General features: G+C 32.2%; 2 protein-coding genes across 5 annotated transcripts; both read right to left on the bottom strand.

Annotated features, from left to right (window-relative positions):
• Positions 1-246: 246 nt before the first annotated feature.
• On the bottom strand, positions 247-5,357 carry LOC108476301 (probable inactive DNA (cytosine-5)-methyltransferase DRM3). 2 transcript variants are annotated; one of them, XM_053025917.1, is made up of 10 exons: positions 5,112-5,357; positions 4,796-4,965; positions 4,427-4,523; positions 4,201-4,247; positions 3,753-3,857; positions 2,949-3,054; positions 2,616-2,725; positions 2,264-2,366; positions 1,908-1,987; positions 247-1,676 (listed from the first exon to the last, which is right to left on the bottom strand). In XM_053025917.1, exons 2-10 carry the CDS (start codon positions 4,913-4,915, stop codon positions 342-344), a joined length of 2,103 nt encoding a protein of 700 aa, XP_052881877.1. In that variant the 5' UTR covers positions 4,916-4,965; positions 5,112-5,357; the 3' UTR covers positions 247-341. The 2 variants fall into 2 exon arrangements, with proteins under 2 accessions (XP_052881877.1, XP_017633961.1); XM_017778472.2 differs by having other exon boundaries at positions 4,796-4,962; positions 5,112-5,356.
• A 3,308-nt stretch (positions 5,358-8,665) lies between these two features.
• On the bottom strand, positions 8,666-12,674 carry LOC108476282 (YTH domain-containing protein ECT2). Of its 3 annotated transcripts, none has more exons than XM_053025916.1 (8): positions 12,457-12,674; positions 11,580-11,722; positions 11,419-11,492; positions 10,846-11,289; positions 10,181-10,726; positions 9,836-10,048; positions 9,282-9,636; positions 8,666-9,107 (listed from the first exon to the last, which is right to left on the bottom strand). In XM_053025916.1, exons 2-8 carry the CDS (start codon positions 11,662-11,664, stop codon positions 9,034-9,036), a joined length of 1,791 nt encoding a protein of 596 aa, XP_052881876.1. In that variant the 5' UTR covers positions 11,665-11,722; positions 12,457-12,674; the 3' UTR covers positions 8,666-9,033. The 3 variants fall into 3 exon arrangements, with proteins under 3 accessions (XP_052881876.1, XP_017633940.1, XP_017633937.1); XM_017778451.2 differs by having other exon boundaries at positions 8,666-9,203; positions 12,457-12,672; XM_017778448.2 differs by having other exon boundaries at positions 8,666-9,636; positions 12,457-12,670.
• Between the last annotated feature and the right edge of the window lie 4,733 nt (positions 12,675-17,407).

Raw genomic sequence — 17,407 nt, 5'->3', positions numbered from 1 at the left:
ATTAATAATTTATAGAAACAAGAAATGCAACCAATTCCACCTTCGGTCCAATTCAATTTTTCTACCATTAACGATGTCAACTCTCTTAACCAGGCCAGCCTGCTGCATGCTCCCGCTTCTTCGCATGTTTGGTTACGGTTTATTTGAACAGTCGACCTAGTCGGTTCTTTGCATGTATTTTACTGCAACTGTACTGCGCTTTTGCGATTTGCATGCATTCGTAATAATTCTAAACTTTGACAGATATTATGTTCCCTTACGGTTACTAACATATTAAGATGATAACAAGTACACGGAACCATTGAACAAAAAAGCAAGTACAGGGGATCAGACATGAAGAGTTAGCTGCTGCTCCTCCTCTGCATCATACTTCTTACACGTTGCAGCACACGAACAAATTCATTAAACAAAGAGAAGTCAAAACCTGGCAGTGTATCCTCTTCTGTACTCTTCATGTTTGAGTTTTGACAAATTACGAAGTCAATACTACCTAACTTATCTATCAAGCTCTCCAGTCTTCTACTTGTTAGCTTCTGGATGTCTTCTATGATCACCAACTCACCAGTTTGTCCCGTGTTTTGCCACCAATTCCGAAGGATCTTTTGCTTAGCTTCCGAAGTCTCTACAGCCACAACACCTTTTAAGTGAATGCCGAGCCGATGTAGAGCAATTGCAGCCCCACCAATGCCACTGAAAACAGATAACATTGTTAACCCTCCAGGATAAATTGGCTTCAATACTGAGAGATGATAACCCAAAGTGTCGGTTTGGAAAGATTGCTGGAGTAAGTGTAGCCTGTGAGTCAAGTCATTCTCCAAAGGTTGAGTGTGGTCCGATGGGTAGCCTAGTATGCGCTCCCAATGTTCAGGCTGCGCAAGGCAAAGCTTGTATAGACCAACCCATATGAGATTTGATATTTGGCATTGACGAAGAATATATTTTTGTTGATCTGATGAGAGTAATCCTCGAGAATCAGCTAACATGTTCCCAAGCCTAGCACACAGCTTTGATGCTCCTAGAACTTCAGACCCCATGCAATTCAATTGTTTCCTTGGATCCCAAGATGGCCACCACTTCTTTGTATTTGGCATTGCATCCTGTATGGTCAATGGTGACTTCGGAAGGATGTGAAACCTATTTTCAGCGGGAAGATTGTGCACATAGCCTTCATTTCTATTAAAAGCCGAGAAAGACTGAGTGTTCACAAATTCAGGCTCGATCCCGTATAAGAACTGTGAAATCTTGACCCAACCGTCGTAAGGCAAGTTGACAACATTTCCATACAAAAAATATGGTGGTTTTGCTACCACCTTGTTCACACTCTTGCATGAATTGGATTTGACAGGTCTGGGTACTTCAAAACTAGGAATAACATTAGGGTCTATTTTCTCTTCAAGCCATGGTGGATCAATGAAAGAACTTGCATTACCTACATGGTCTTGCTTTGGCCTTTTCCCTTCGCGTTTTTTCTCATTAAGAGATTGCTTCATCTGAGGATTAGAAATAGGGATGCCATCAAGACTCTCTTCTTTTGGTCGTTTCCCTTTGGAAGAAGATTCCCCGAGGTTGATATTTCCTGACTGAGGAACAGGAGTTGTACTGCAATCCTCTGTTTTAATATCTTCTCTCTCATTCACATTATGTATCAACCCACTGCCTGAAGCTGCTGATTTTAACTGCAATGACAATGTAAAAGTAACTTGACTATGAAAACTGCCCATAACATGGCAGAAGAAAAATAAGTAATAAGTTATTACGAATAAATAAAGAGCAAAATGTAAACAACTTCTGCATAGTACTTTCCTTTCTTTTGAGAATTTCAATGAATGCAGAACAATTCGTATTATGCACCGAAAATGGAGCATATCAACTAATAAATTTAACATCAAACACTACAGTGCACAAACCTTTTTACTTTCAATATAGCTACGAGAAAGATGACCAGTGAACATTGCATCTGCAAGCTCTGTGATTGGAACATCGGAACCTGCAATTTCAAATAATTTAAATAAACACAGATTGTCCTAGACTCCATTACTGTTAAAACTCTGAAGAGCATCTCAGAAAAGCTTGTCTTGCAATTACTGTTAAAACTCTAAATGCATTTTTTATCTCAAACTAGATACAGGAAATGATACTCTACAGATCTAAACAACATAACCAGCTGAGGATTAAGAATATAGAGTGTGCTTTATACATTTATGAAATCTAGATGCCAAATGGCATTCATTATCACTCAAAAGTTGTCAGAATAACAACTAACCGAACTTCTCGATTGCTATTGAAACCTCGTTCTCTGAGAAACCCATCTCAAGCAAGGAAAGTGTCTTCTCCATAGTCCCAAACAGTGTTTCATTAGTAGCATTCTGGTGATCATATGGTCAAGTTATTTGCTATTCGTGAAATGCAGTGAAACAATAAAACCGCAATTTAGTTTACTCAAAACAATATAATAAAATATATTCATGCTACCAGGAATGGTATATACAAAATATATAAGACCATCACCAATTTCATTCACGGTTTGAACCGGTGAAATGAAAAACTAGATAACAAAAATTGTAACAAGAAAACACCCCAGACAAATTAGTATAACTAAAACGATAATTAAAAACCTGATCGTTTTCTTCCTCACAGCTAAGTGAATCTTCTGATTCCTCAAGTTTTTCTGCTATTTGAGCAGCGGTAATGAAGTCCACTAATTCATTTATTGGAGCATCTTCACCTGAAAATGGAAATGGTGAAAAAAGGACAACCTATATAACTAAACCTCAAATAAAGTGACTTATTCACTCTTCTCCTTTATTGAAGTTCCAAAAAGAGATACGAGGAAAAGAAAATAATGTGTTGAATGACAGCAGTGATTGAACCCAAAGTGCAAAAACGTAAGTAGAAAAAAGAGCATTTGAGAGTAAAAAGTAATATGCTTATAGAAAATTGCTACAAACCAAGCTTTTCCAATGCAAATTCAACTTCATCTACAGAAAAATTCATCATTAGTAAAGATGCTCTTTTGTCAATAAGATCTTCATCAAATACATCTACATCTGGCTCCTGAAATAAAATTTAAAAAGGAAGGCAAAAAAGAAGAGAAAAGATGGCAGATAAGATATATTGTTTAAATTTAACTGAAAAGCATAAAGTACAAATTCTGTTAAAGATTGACACAAATAGCACCGAGAAAACTTGTGCATTGAGCAATTATTAAAATATCCAAACCCACTAATATATGTAAGAGGGAAGAGGGAAAGAATCTGGCTCCACAAGGGCACAAAAGACAGAAAGGGAAAGAATTAGTCCCAACCAAAGGGATCATAGCAAATTCATAATCTGGTCTTGCTCTCAAAGCCAATTGTAGCCTCACCTATGAATTTCACAAATATCCCAAAATAATAATTTTTTGGAACATTTTATACTGAATAGTCTCAATTGGATAGATTTACTATTGTCTAAAAAGCCAGAAACTTCAAAGTTCCATAGATATCTACTCAAATAATCTCATGAAATAGAGTAATTAGTATCATTCATATCACAATGCTCAGGTCAACCTCTTTCTTTCTTTTCATCTTTAACACTATATAAGAAAAGGGGAGCGGATGTAACATGATCAATTCCAATCTATGGAATAAGACTAACTAGATAAGTATTGAACAAGGAACTATAAGCAACAACGAGTAACATGCCCAAGACAAGGAATATGGACCTATTTAGTCCAACAGAAAAAACAAGAAGATCTATTAGCGGCAAGTTACCTCTTTTGGTTGTATATAATTGGCAATTTGTGGATAATCGCTTGCATCCTTGTCAACAAACAAGCTATTGAGATAACCTGATGACTGAGATGCCTTTTGAGTATCCTATTTCATTCCATGGAAGGCCACATATAGCTGTTACGAGTTTGCATCTTAAAGAACAAAAGAAGTTCATTTCACTTGAAACTGCAAATTAGCCACTAGCAACATGGTTGAGCTCATGATGCCGTATGCATCTCAGTTCTCAGCATTCACAAACAACAAAGGAACTGTGAGAGAGAGACGATGATGATGAAGAAAGATATTCACAGAGACCCCTAAAAGGTTTAGTTATACCAAAAAGAAATTCACACATAGAACTGAAACAAAGTAGAGTGTTTCTTCGATAAGTTCTTCTCCAATGCCAAATGAAAATCTGACAGTTTACACTATAGTGTCTTTTACTTACAGAATATTCAGTAAGAGTCTCCAGTAACAGGTCAGCATCGTCTTCACCTGGTTAAAGAGAAGATGCTAATAAGAAATAAACACTATCATTTCTAATAAACTAGAAAGAAATTAGTGGCTTTTCCTTTGTCTCTAATGATACTTTATGATATAAATATCACACATTCAATGTCTCCCAACCATTCTCACCAAGGCTCAAATAGGATAATTGTTTATGCATTACATACCCTTTTCTTGAATGACTTTATCAACGAGAGCTGGTAAAAATCCCATCCCAATGAAAAATGATCTGACATTGCTTCCTGATGAACTTGCAACATTGTCCTGAAATCAAATAACAGAAGAGAGGCGAAATAGAAGTTTCAGACATAAAGGGAATCTAAGAGAATGTAAAGAACTCTGCTAAATTTAAAGCCCATTTTACCTACCTACCAACATAAACATACATTACAGTAAACTCAGAATTTAAGATATTGAAAGTAAACTGTAGGAAGAGGTACCATAAAATGAAGAGGGGAGAAATCTTTATGCTACCCTAAGTAACAGAGATTACAAGGAAATTACTATTAAAAAGGAGAGTAAAAGTGGTATCATACCCCAACATGCTGGGAGTAGAGTGCATCCTCAGGGAAATCAAAATCCAACATTTCAGGCTTCGGCACTATCGGGGTTTTCCCTTCCTGAGAGGAACTTTTCCCATTCATATATCTCGACATGGCGATGACTCCTTTAACAGGATAGAACTATGGGTATCGATCAAATGCTGCTAAGAAGTACATGCAGTTGTAGATCAGCCTTCAAAATAATTAGGGAAAAAAGAGGAGCAAATCAATCATGTTTATGCAATACAAGAACTACTAGTGTGTCGAATTTTCCTCTTTTTAAAAAATTGAAAAAAAGAAGAAGCAAAACCTCGTAGCAAATGGTTTCAAAGAGACGAACTTAGCTGAAAAAAAGAGGAAAGAGGATAAAAGAAAAATATGAGTGATGAGATGAAGTTCAGTTCCACTATAGCTGAACCGATGGCCGGGAAAAGAAAAGCGGCCTGCGGAGGAGGAGGAGAAGGAACATAAAAATACAATTTTAAAAGAAAAGAGGGTAAATACGAGAGAATTAATATTAATTAGGAAATTAGGGGTTTTTTAAAGTCATTTTTTAAAAGAGAAACTGAAAACGAGTATTGGAAAAAACGTTTTTTATTTCGGGTTTGATTCGTCTTCTAATTATATTTTTCTTTTTATTTATGTTATTTCATTTATTTATTATTTTAATTAATAAATATATTAATTTTTATTTTAATTCATTTTAATTAATAAATCATTTTATTTATATAAATAAAATAATAAATATGTAATTATATATAAAATTATATATTATTATGTTAAAAATACTTTTTAATTAATATTTTTTATTTGTATAAATAAATTAATAATTATATAATTATATAATAAAATATATAATTTTATGTTTATCATTGTGTTAAATATATTTATTTTATAAAAAATTATTTATATAATAAAAATAAGGGCCTAATTTGCCAATTAACTTGGAAAAGGACAATTTTTGCTAATGCTCCCGAATTGTAAGGGTTAAATAGTAATTTAATTTTTTATTTCAACTTCAAATCTTAAATGGTTAAAATTTGTCAGAAATCCCTGTACTTTTCAAAAACTAGAAAATTAGTCTTTGTATTTTTCAAATTTTAAAATTAAACTCAATTGTTAACACTACTAAATTCTTTGTGTTAAATTTACTGTTGTGGTATTTTTAAATAAAAAACACTCACTTGATAACCATATAATTAAAAATAATAACTTTATAATTAACTTAAATTTAACAAAAATAATTTAAAATGTTAAAAATTAAATTAAATTTTGAAATCTGAAAAAGCAAAGAGACTAAATCCCATTAAATAAAAGTAAAACAACAAAATTTTAATTTTTAAAAGTATAATAACTTCTATCACATTTTAACCACCTTAAATTTATTTAGGTTTGTTTGTTGGGTCTAAAGTAAATATATCACATATTCTAATAATTACACTTTCTTATAATCATATAATATATAAATATTACAAAGTTTAGTTGAAAAGCCTATGCCACGTGAATTATTTATATTTTAAATTATTTAATATTTTTAAAATTTTATGATTAATTAAAAAATTATCGATACAAAATATAGTTTTCATCATTTATCTTATCTTATCTTTTATTATTCTAAAAATTTTGATAAAAATTTTATTGTGTCATTATCTTCAATATAATTTTTAAATTTTTAATAAATTAATAAAATAAGAAATACATATAATTATGAAATTTAAAAAGTTAGTCTTAACCCCACATTAAATAAAAAACACTCTCGTTGTTCACATTTATAAATAAGTTTCAATTAGAGTTGTTCATGGTTCAACTCACCTAGTCTGACTCGAAAAATAAAAGGGTTTAAGAAAAATATAAGTCTAAAAAATAGGCTTGGGTAAAAAAAGGCTTGTTTAGAAAATGAGTTAGGCCACAAGTAAGAATTTTTGGCCCAAGTGCAGCTCGTCCCGAATTTGCAATAGAAAAACCCTACTATTTTGTTTGGTTTTTTTTTTCATGTTTTGCTTATGTTTTTCCACTTTTTTGTCATTATTTTACTATCATTTCACTATCATATTGCTACTATTTTATTGTTAATTTTTGGATATTATATATCACTCGTTTTATTGTTAGTTTTGCTATTATTTTAAAGATATTTGTTTGTGAAGTTACACTTATCTTAGTATTATTTAAGTATAAAGACTTTTTTAAATTTATTTTAAATTTGTTGGAAAATGATTATTTTAATTTTTTTTAGTTCATTTCATGTATTATATATTTTTAAATTTTTATATAGAAAAATAAAAAAAATTTAATATGGATGGGCCGGATTAGCCCGAGCTCGAGTTTTAGCTTTTTTATCCGAGCTGGGCTTGGACAAAAATTTAAACCAATTTTTTGAGTCAGGTCGAGCCCAATCTTATCAATTGGGCCTAAAACTTTATTAGGGCCTAACCCGATCTGACCCATGGACAACTCTAGTGTCTATTTATTCACGATATTTTCCTAAACTTTTTAGGTAGTGCTTAGAAAGTCACCTAATAAATGGATTTGAGTATAATCCCAATTATACTTTCCAATTCTTGAGAGGTGAGAATTGGAGTAATTACACCGAATCTAATTTTAAAAATTATTTTATACAAGTTATAAAAATATTATAAACATGAACATGTATGAGTGTTTGAGATGGTTATGACAAAAATTTTCTTAAATTATTTTATTAAGTTATCAAAAAAATTATATTATTTAAAACTTAAATTTTTGTAAAGTTATGGTAAAAAATTTATAATGTTATAAAAGTGTTACAAAATATTTATTTATAAAAAGTTATAGAAAGAAGTCTGAACATAACTTATTTATTTATCTATGTTATATATTATAAAAATAATATACTTATTTAAAAAATTATAAAATTTTTATCACAACTTATACTTATTTGAAATAACTTTCTAAAGTTATGAAAAAATTATATTATTTATAAGAAGTGTTATGATAAGTTATAATTTATATTTTTAAAATATCAATTACAATTAAAAAGGCATAATGATTTATTTGGCCTTTAACTTCACAAAAAATTATTTTAATATTTTTTACCTTTTTAGCTCTTAAACTTGTGTTTTTTGTCAAATCACCTCAAAATAGATGAAAATTTTTTCACTTTGCTAGCTTGACAAACACATGGATCACGTAGATTTTATGTAAGCAATTAATTAAAAACTAAAAATACAGAAAAAAATAAAAATATTTTAAAATTTTAAAATTATTGAATTTATTAAAAAGTATAATTTTTTTAATATTTTTATTTTAAAAAATTAATTAATTCCTAACATGACATATATGTGATCTGCTATGTAAATGCCACGTCAGCAAAGAACTTAGTCGTTACTACAATAATTAATCTAAATGCGATCGCAGCCAATCACCCTACCTTCAGGCAGAAGAAAAGTTAACATAAATGTCTGGAAAGAGGTGTGTGATATGAGCTCCCCAACAAAGATAAAATAAGTGCATATGTGGAGAATAATAACAAATGCACTTCCAACAAAGACTCAACCTTAGTATTGAAGGAATTTTGATCTCTTAAGAGAAAAGTTTACTGTCATTTTGCAAGGATCAACAGATTCCCTCAATAGATCTGATATTGGACTCAAGATGTCTATGCTTGATCTTGTGACTGAAATTTATCTCACTTCCGTCCAGAGTCTCATCAAATTCATGGTGAATGCCTTCACCAATCGCACAAATTCATATCTTGCGTTTGGTGAAAAATGAACTCATACCCTTCGGCATGGAACCACTTGATCTAGATAAAAAATGATAAAAAGTAAAGTAAATAGTACACGTACTAAAGAAGAAAGAGTACACTAGGGAAACACAGGTACAACTATCTTATCTTTTGTAAAAGGAAAGGGAATTCTTTGTATCAATAATCGAAATGCAAAATGTAAAAGATTACACTGTATTCCCACTTATTCCGAGACAGAAGGCAAGAGCACTTCCACCCAAACAAAAATCTAAAACACGATCTCACTATATTTTTTAGTGTAGATGGATTCGAAACCCAGCTTAAGTAATTAAAGGGTTGAGAAACAGCAAAAACTGACCTGAACAAGTATTTATAGATTAACCAGCCTGTAACAATGAAAACGATGATACACTCAGGTTTACAATAGTCAAGATTGCCACCATAACTACACCTGGTTTAAGTATGTTCCAGCCGAAAAATAAGCCCCAGTTAATTATAAGCCTCGGCACGATCAAGTACCCCTTTTAGAAGACACACCCCCTTCATCAAGCTGTGGGGTCTTGGGATTAAGAGGAATAGTGCCTACTGTTAAAAAACCAGGTGAGTCAGTAAATTTATTGACTTTTACCGTCACTGATCCTATGTTTACCACCTCAACAGCATCACTTTTTGTAGCAGCATCTGTAGAGATTTTAGACTCATCCTGCTTCAGATTTATGCTGAGTGAACTAATCTTTAAAGTAGATGCATCATCTTTACCTTCAACTGCAATTTGCTCTGAACTTTCATTCATCCTTCTAGCATTAGTCCTATCACAATCTGTAGAAACAGGCTGAGTAGATGAAGGAACAATTGTTCTCAATAGTTCAGGATCACTTTGCTTGGTACTTCTCTCATGTTCATTCAGGAGTAGCTCAACATGGTTTAGCTTATTGACAGGATCAAATGCAGGTGCTAGGACTGGGTTCTCAATGCTTTTAATTAGCTGCATGGCTTTCTCTTCCTGCATGATTCTCTGACGATTTTCATAGTACATAAAGTCATCAAGTAGAGAGGTCTTCATCGCATGATTTTTGAATACTTTCAGCATCTCCATACCTTGCTTGTACATTATCTGCAATTGACAAAACATTTATAAGAAACAAAATAACACAAAGATCTCATCAAGATCATAAACCTGGAGAAAACAATTCAAAATTCACAAGCTCAGGTAGCAATGTCAGGACAGAGGAAGCAACGTTTCAAGAGAATAGCAAACCAATTTTAATATTATTGTTTCCTTCAATTAGAGAAAGCTAAAGCTCTGAACATACCTCTTGCGTATCCCTGCTATTAGTCACTGGCTTGTTTTCATTGTTGCCTAATATGATGTGTCTAAAATGGCTGTTGGGAACATCTTTAATGATGTGCCACTTGACAGGGAAGCTTCCGCTCCACTTATCTTGCTGCCAAAAATCCATATCCTTCTGAAAGTCAACTGGACCAATCATCTCTGCTACGCCACAAAATTGTCCACTGGCATTAACCTGTGTGACAAAGTACCATATTAGAGTAGTTAATGAATACCAGAAATAACAGAGACCTTCTAGTTGACAAAAAATCAGGAATAGCATAAAATCAACTAGTCCCCTAATATCCCAAACAGGTATAGAACTCACAGAAAAGAAGAGGAAGATGGGGCAGCCACTAGGTTTTCCTGCAGCTATTTTCTGTGCATCTTCAAAAGCACTGTCCAGTTTCCTATTCCCATGGGGTGTTGAAGACCAGACATTATATTTAATGCTCTTGTGTACATCATCCTCACTATACGATTTTATTACAAAAAACTTTGCATCAACATAGTCAATTGGAAAATCATCCTTGTTATATTGGTCAGTATAGATAATAATGTTTCCTTCAGCATCGCTATTTCCTGCTTTACTTGTGTAGGCTTTAACCATGAGTTGATTTTTTGATCGGTTGGTTCTAGGGCCTCGATTCTGTTCAGCCCATGAATCCGGGGATCCATGTGCATCATTGAAAACTCTGCTAACATGGATCTTGGGTCGCAGTCTATCAAGCACACCACGTCCAGGTGAACTTGCACCATAGTCAGAAATGGCATTACCAACAGGAAGATCTGTTTTTAGTTGATTACGGTAAGGTGGGAGTTTCCCACCAGGAATGTTGCCAATGGACTGAACGGATCCAGAAGCAACTCTAACCTGCAAACATAATTAGCAATGAGAACCGTAAAACATGCCATTCAGAGCAATGACATAGCATTTCCATGAAATTTCAAGAAACTCCAATTCAATGTGAATTAGAAGCAATGCAAATGTACCTGATGAGCACGTGCTGAAGCTGAACCAGAACTAGCAGAAATGCTTTCCTGGATTGCATAATGCTTACTTTGTCCATCTGTCACCCTACTCAAGGAATCTGCCTGATTTGGAGCAGATTTTCTGGAAGTGGCTGCAGATGCCGAAGCAAGGTTATATCTCACGCCCCTTCCATCAGGTCTAGTACCAATTGAAGCATGAGTATCTAAAAAAGAGTCTGTTGAACTACTTGGAATGCCATCTGGTTGAATGAGAACGGGAACATAAGCAGTTGGTGATACAGGGTTCTGATAAGGAGGAAAGGGGTAATATTGTTGTGCTCCTACAAATGGGCCATCACCCATCACGGCACCAGGTATATAAGGATTGTATGGGTTGTATGGAGACTGTGCATATCCATAGCTAGGTGTGTAATATACATAAGGCAAAGGTTCAGTTTGGGCACCCTGAAGAAGAGAAAGCATGCCTTCAGCAAATTTAGACACGATAAATAAGATAGAAGCAACTTATCTTGGATGCAACATCCGACTATGATAGTGTATCAATTATAGAATTAGAAAGATTAGTTTGCCCACCGCAAATTGGACATCTGGACCATCTGCACTAAAAATATTCTGGTGGTCCTCCCATTCAACGGGTGATTCAAAACCTATCCAATTACAATCAACGGTTTTCATTTGAGATTTTGTAAGTAATAGTAACACCATGTAAAATACAATTGAAGCATTTAAATTACCTGTACAATAATATCCATAGTTGGTAGCTGTAGGGTAGTACATTCCCTGATCAATAACGATCTCAGGGGCTCCTTCCTGGTACATAGCTTCTACTTGTTCAAGAAGTGGACTTGTGTTGTGGGTTTAGCAGAGAATTTTGAATCTGAAATCCAATGAACCATTAGTCATTGGTAATACAGTTATACATACAAGAAAAAGTGAAAATGGACAAGCCTATTATTGAGAAACAAATCTCAAGTAAAACCTTTTTTCCCTTCCCAAGCTTACATGGGAAGGGAGAAAACAACTCATAGTATAGTCAGTAGCACATATCAGAGCAACAATACCTTAATTAAAAGAGTCAATCAAAAGAGATGATAAGATAATCAAAAAGGGGAATCCTATAAGCAAACCACATGGTCAAGAAAGAGGCTTCTATCTTGGTCGGTCAAACCCAAAATCCCCCATGAAACGAACAAAAAAGAATGAGAAAACAATAGAGAAAAACAAATGAAAAGGTGACCAATGGCATACACCAAACTGAAGCAGATTCCATTTAGCTATTAAGATTTGGAACTAAAGAGGGAATAAGAAAAGGAGGGGAAACGCGTCATAAGTCAGCAACTACTAAAAACACCCCAAAACAACAATTGAAATTCTCAAACTAGTTGAAGAAATCCCAACACTCGAAGAATCAAATACCCTTCCAAACACACGCATTCATATAATAAGCCCAACCATAACAGCAGAAAACCAAGTTGCAAATCAATCTTTAAGGAATAATTTCAAGTTTTCAGGTCTCCAGTTATAGTAAAAGGGGGATTCAATCAAAGCAAATCAAGTTCGAAGATAAAAAAAAAAAAGTAAAAAGGGGGCTTTACGAAGAGAGAATTCTACCGGAAAAATAAAAGAATCAAGCCTTAGTTGACCTGGAAAGTCGCTCCAAAGAAAATTCGTGCAATTTATAGAGACAGAAATGGGTTTTCTGCGACATTTCCTTCGATTAGAAACCCTAACCCCATAAAATAATAATATAATAAAAAAGGGAAGGTAATAGGACACTTGAAAACGGCGGTTTTGATGGTGTGGGATAAAAGAGAAAACCAGAGAGAAATAGATTGACGATAAGGGTCACAAGTGGTTTCGTTAATATCGAGATTGCCACTCTCTTGAAACGTCGTCAGTTGGTTTCAACTTCTAAACTTACGACCCGTGACGGTTTTGAGATGACAGTCCAATTATGTTTTTTTGAAAAAGGGCAAGAAAATAAAAAAGGGCAAGAAAATGCTTGCCGACACTGTTTTATGAGAATGGGATTGGTTGGTCACTGATGGATGTATTAAAATATTGAGAATGAGGACACAGTAAATTCCAATTGGCAGCCTATAGGCAAATAGCCCCAATAGGTATCATCAAATATTAATTGATATTCATTTCTGTATTAGTTGGTGTAATTTTGTCAATGTACCAAATTCAAATCTACTATAATTATATATAAAGTTTGAAACCGAAGTTTAAATCAAAATTAATTGGCACAAAATTTTTTAAAAAAGACAGCAGAATTTTCTTTTCCGCGTGCCCATTTAATAAAAAAATTTTACTTAGTTGAGAAGATAGTAGTGAATACAAAAAATATAGCGTTAAAAATCTGAATCTGATTATTATTTCGAGAATACCTTCTCATGTTCTGGGTGATTTGATTCAACTTAAAAAAGGATATTTAGGAAAGTTGAGAAAGTTTGAGTAAAAATATAAATTTAAAAAATATATTTAGACAAAAAATAAGATTCATTTAAAAAATAGATTGGAACTCGGGTAATATTTTTTTTACCTAAGCCTGACTTGAATATGTAAAATAAAAATAGTTTTTGACTTTTTTGTTTTTTTTCACTATTTTGTTACCATTTCACTATTATAATGTTACTATTTTGTTGTTATTGTATAACTTATTTTATTGTTAATTTTATTACTATTTTATAGGCATTTACTTGTTAAGTTGCACATATCTTCTTGTTATTTAAATATACATATATATTTTTAATTTATTTTTAATTTGTTGAGAAATATTTATTTTAATATTTTTAATATTTTGACATATTATATATTTTAAAAATTATATAAAAATTAATCTGATCGGGTTGGGGTGGGTTTGGGTTTTTACATTTTTATCCATGCCGAACTTGAGCAAAACTTTATGCCCATTTTTGGGGTCGGGCCCAGACCTAACAAACATGCCTAAAATTTTAATTGGGCCAGTCCAGCCTATGAGCACCTCTAATTCTGAGTGTTCAATTTTATTTTTATTCAAGTTAGTTCCTTTGATTATTGTTCTCAGTTTTTGAACTTTTTTTATTCAAATTAGTCTCTTGTAATTGTACTCACATTGGAGTTTGAATTTTTTTTTGTCTAAGTTAGTTTTTGATATTTTCTTGAAAACCCTAAAGCCTTAATGTGAGAATAATTGCAAAGTTTAGGCCTCAATGTAAGAAAATTTGTCAAGTTCATGGACTAACTTGGACAAAAAAAAATCCAAACCCCATGTGAGAACAACTGTCTAGTTCAAGTCCCAATATGAGAATAATTACCAAGTTCAAAGGCTAACTTGAACAAAAAAAATGTTTAGGCTCCAATGTGAGAGTTGTTGATAAATTCAAGCCCCTTTGAGCCAAAAATATATTATCCATAAAATATTAAAAATATCAAAATTGAAACACTGACAGACACATGTTTAAAAAAGGAGGCCGACTGAGCATGGGTCCCAGCTAGGATGGTAATTCAGATTATAGATTCGGATATATGACCTGAAGAGGTATTTATAAAAGGAGGTTTAGTAGGCATGGGTCCTCACTAGGGGATGACAATTCGGATTGTGGATCCGAGTATTGCGGATTCAAATGTTAAAATTACTATTTGCTACAAATTCAGAGTGGATGCGAATAAACCCTCTCAAATATCCATTATATGAATCCTCATTCTTACAGTTGCAAATTCGAAATTAGACATCTGATCCAAATTTATTTGTTACAAAACAAATGATCCTAACAAGGTTTGAATCCAAAATCTCTTACATATAAGAGCATGTTTTAACCACTAATATTTGCCTTAAACATTTATTACAATTTTCAAAAATAATAAATGATGAATAATGATCTAATAAAATATTTTTTAAAATTAAATATAATAATTAATAAAAAATGAAACATAATTTTTATTTAAAAATATATTTTCTTTAATATATATATATTTTAAAAATCTCATTTAACTTCTCTAAATCATATTCTTTTGTTTACGTAAACCTAACCAAATGATAAGATGGGATCTCGATTCCCTAAATTTGTGTTTATCCTCTTTATTATTTGATCAACTCAATTAGATAAATTACTTTAATAAAAACTAATTAATATTTATATAATTAAAATAAATACTATAATATGATTTTATTTTATAACGTGAGATATAATTATATCAATACATATTATATTAAAAAGAGTATACATACATGTTTAACTACATATTATATATCAATTGTTATATATAAGTAAATTACGAATGTATAATTATACAAATATAATAGTGTAATGTACATTCTTTTATTAATGATATGCAACCTAAACCTTAAACGTGAAACTAATTTTATGGTAGAATATAATATATACAATTAACATTATGAAATTAAGATAGATTATTAAAACATGTATCCATGTATATCACTTTGTTGTACATTTTATATTAATGATATGTAAGCTTAAACACTAAACGTGTAATTAACTCTATGATAGATTATAATATATATAATTAGCATTATATAATGAAGTTAGATTATTAATTATATGTAACTTGAAATACAATTATGATATTATAATATACATTTTACATTAATGATACATAACCTTAAACCCTAGAGGTGTAACTAACTTTATAATAGATTATGATACATATATATACAATTAATATGGGTTAAGTAATTAAATTATTTTGGATTGTTATGTGTTAGACCGAAACTACCAAGAAAGGTGAATTGATATTTAAAAATTTCTACAAACTTTTCAACATGTTAAAGAATGGAAGAAAAGCTGGGAAAATTTGATTTATAGTGGTTTGACCCCAAATGTCTACCTCCATTACCTTAGCTTGCCAAAACTAAGGATTTCTCAAATTAACTATATTTGAACCTTTCAAGGACAATGTTTAACCTTTACAAAACACTATCATTTCACTAGGCAAGATAGAGCCACTTCCCTTAAGGTTTTTTACCCCAAAACCTTAAACAACCCCTTACAAAGATAAGAAATAAGAACAAGAATAAAAGACACCTCCCAAAGGAAGATATTATAATGATAAAGCTCACTCAATAACAATACAACACTTAAAAAGAATAGGAAAGATGGTTATTCAAGTATGTGTATGAAGAACAAAGAGAATATAAGAAACAATAGGATTTTTGTGCAATTGCCTTTACAAACTTGTTTCTTGTCTTAAATGTGGAGCTGTTGACTTGTATTTATGCCTTCTAACAACTGTTGGGATGTTGGAGACTGTTAGAGTTATGTAACCCAAATTCTTGTTAAAGAAATAAAATACAGTGGCAAAATTGGAGGATCTGTGGGGGCGAATGCTATAATTATTGTAGATCCTCATTAGGCATAAAACTAAATTGAGGTCATAACTGAAGGGTCAAAGGGCCCCGCGGTACACTACAGGCTGTACAAGTAGAATCCATATAGAAGTACACTTTTTCTATTTGACATTAATTAGAATAAGGTTTTTCAACCACGTAAAATCTGTGTATTCTTATTTTTCTTTCTTATTGCTTTTGTGATCGTTCTATATAGCCATTATCAACGTTCTATTTTTACAAACTGGTATTAGAGCTTTTCAAGTTGTTTATCTCAATCACGGTAATGGTGACAATGAAGTATGATATTCTGCTGTTGAATCACAACACCAGATTCACGTTGTGGTAGGTAAAGATGTAGAAAATTATTGCGCAGATGGTTTTAGAGGATGCCTGGAAAGACGAAAATATACATACTTTTCCATACCCTTTTTAACTCAAATTCATGTAATTTTGGTAAAATTCTTGTCAAAAGATATATAATAATTATAAAATAATTAAATTACACTCAAATTATGAACATGTTGAATTTTAATTAATTTTATATCAATTTTTGATTAATTTTGATTATTTTCGATAGATTTGAATAAAATGTGAAAAATAGCTCGGTAAACACTGCTAGAAGCGCAAAACTGAAAAGCAATTTTGAAGCATCAAGGTGAATTAATTTTTCAGCCTAAGACGGTCCCAATTATGTGTATTAATTCATAATATAATTAATTTTAAGTCTAATCCAATTTAATTTGGGTTAAATAAATTATTATTAATTAATTATGAAAAGGGGCCCAGTTGAGCTGAACCGAGAAAACCAATCCAACTGAGCACTGGGTAGCCCAAAATCGTCCCACATTCTGACCCAATCAGCTTGTTTGGTTGATTATTTTGCTTGCAAAATGGCCCTTGAAGACTCCTTCAATTTGCATTCAAACCCTTCCACTATTCATGCTTTTCAAGATTTGCCCCTACTTAAAAATAACATGTTTGAAATCTTCAAATATGCCACATGTGTGGCCGACCATGGGGGGAGTCTTTGGTTGCTGATTTTGGCTATTTTTAGCCGCCTTCTCAACCTATAAATACCCCATTGGCTGCTCACTTCAAACACATCTCAAAACCATTCATTCTTCACTTCTCTCTCACTTTTCTCTCTCCATTGTTCTTCATTTTCTTCCCCATTCCCTTGCCGATTTCACCTCTTGAAAAAGAGTCATTCAACCACCATTTGGAGCAGCA

This window comes from Gossypium arboreum, chromosome 3 (assembly GCF_025698485.1).
Source record: "Gossypium arboreum isolate Shixiya-1 chromosome 3, ASM2569848v2, whole genome shotgun sequence".
Taxonomy (NCBI): domain Eukaryota; kingdom Viridiplantae; phylum Streptophyta; class Magnoliopsida; order Malvales; family Malvaceae; genus Gossypium; species Gossypium arboreum.
This window is presented reverse-complemented; position numbering and strand designations above follow the sequence as displayed.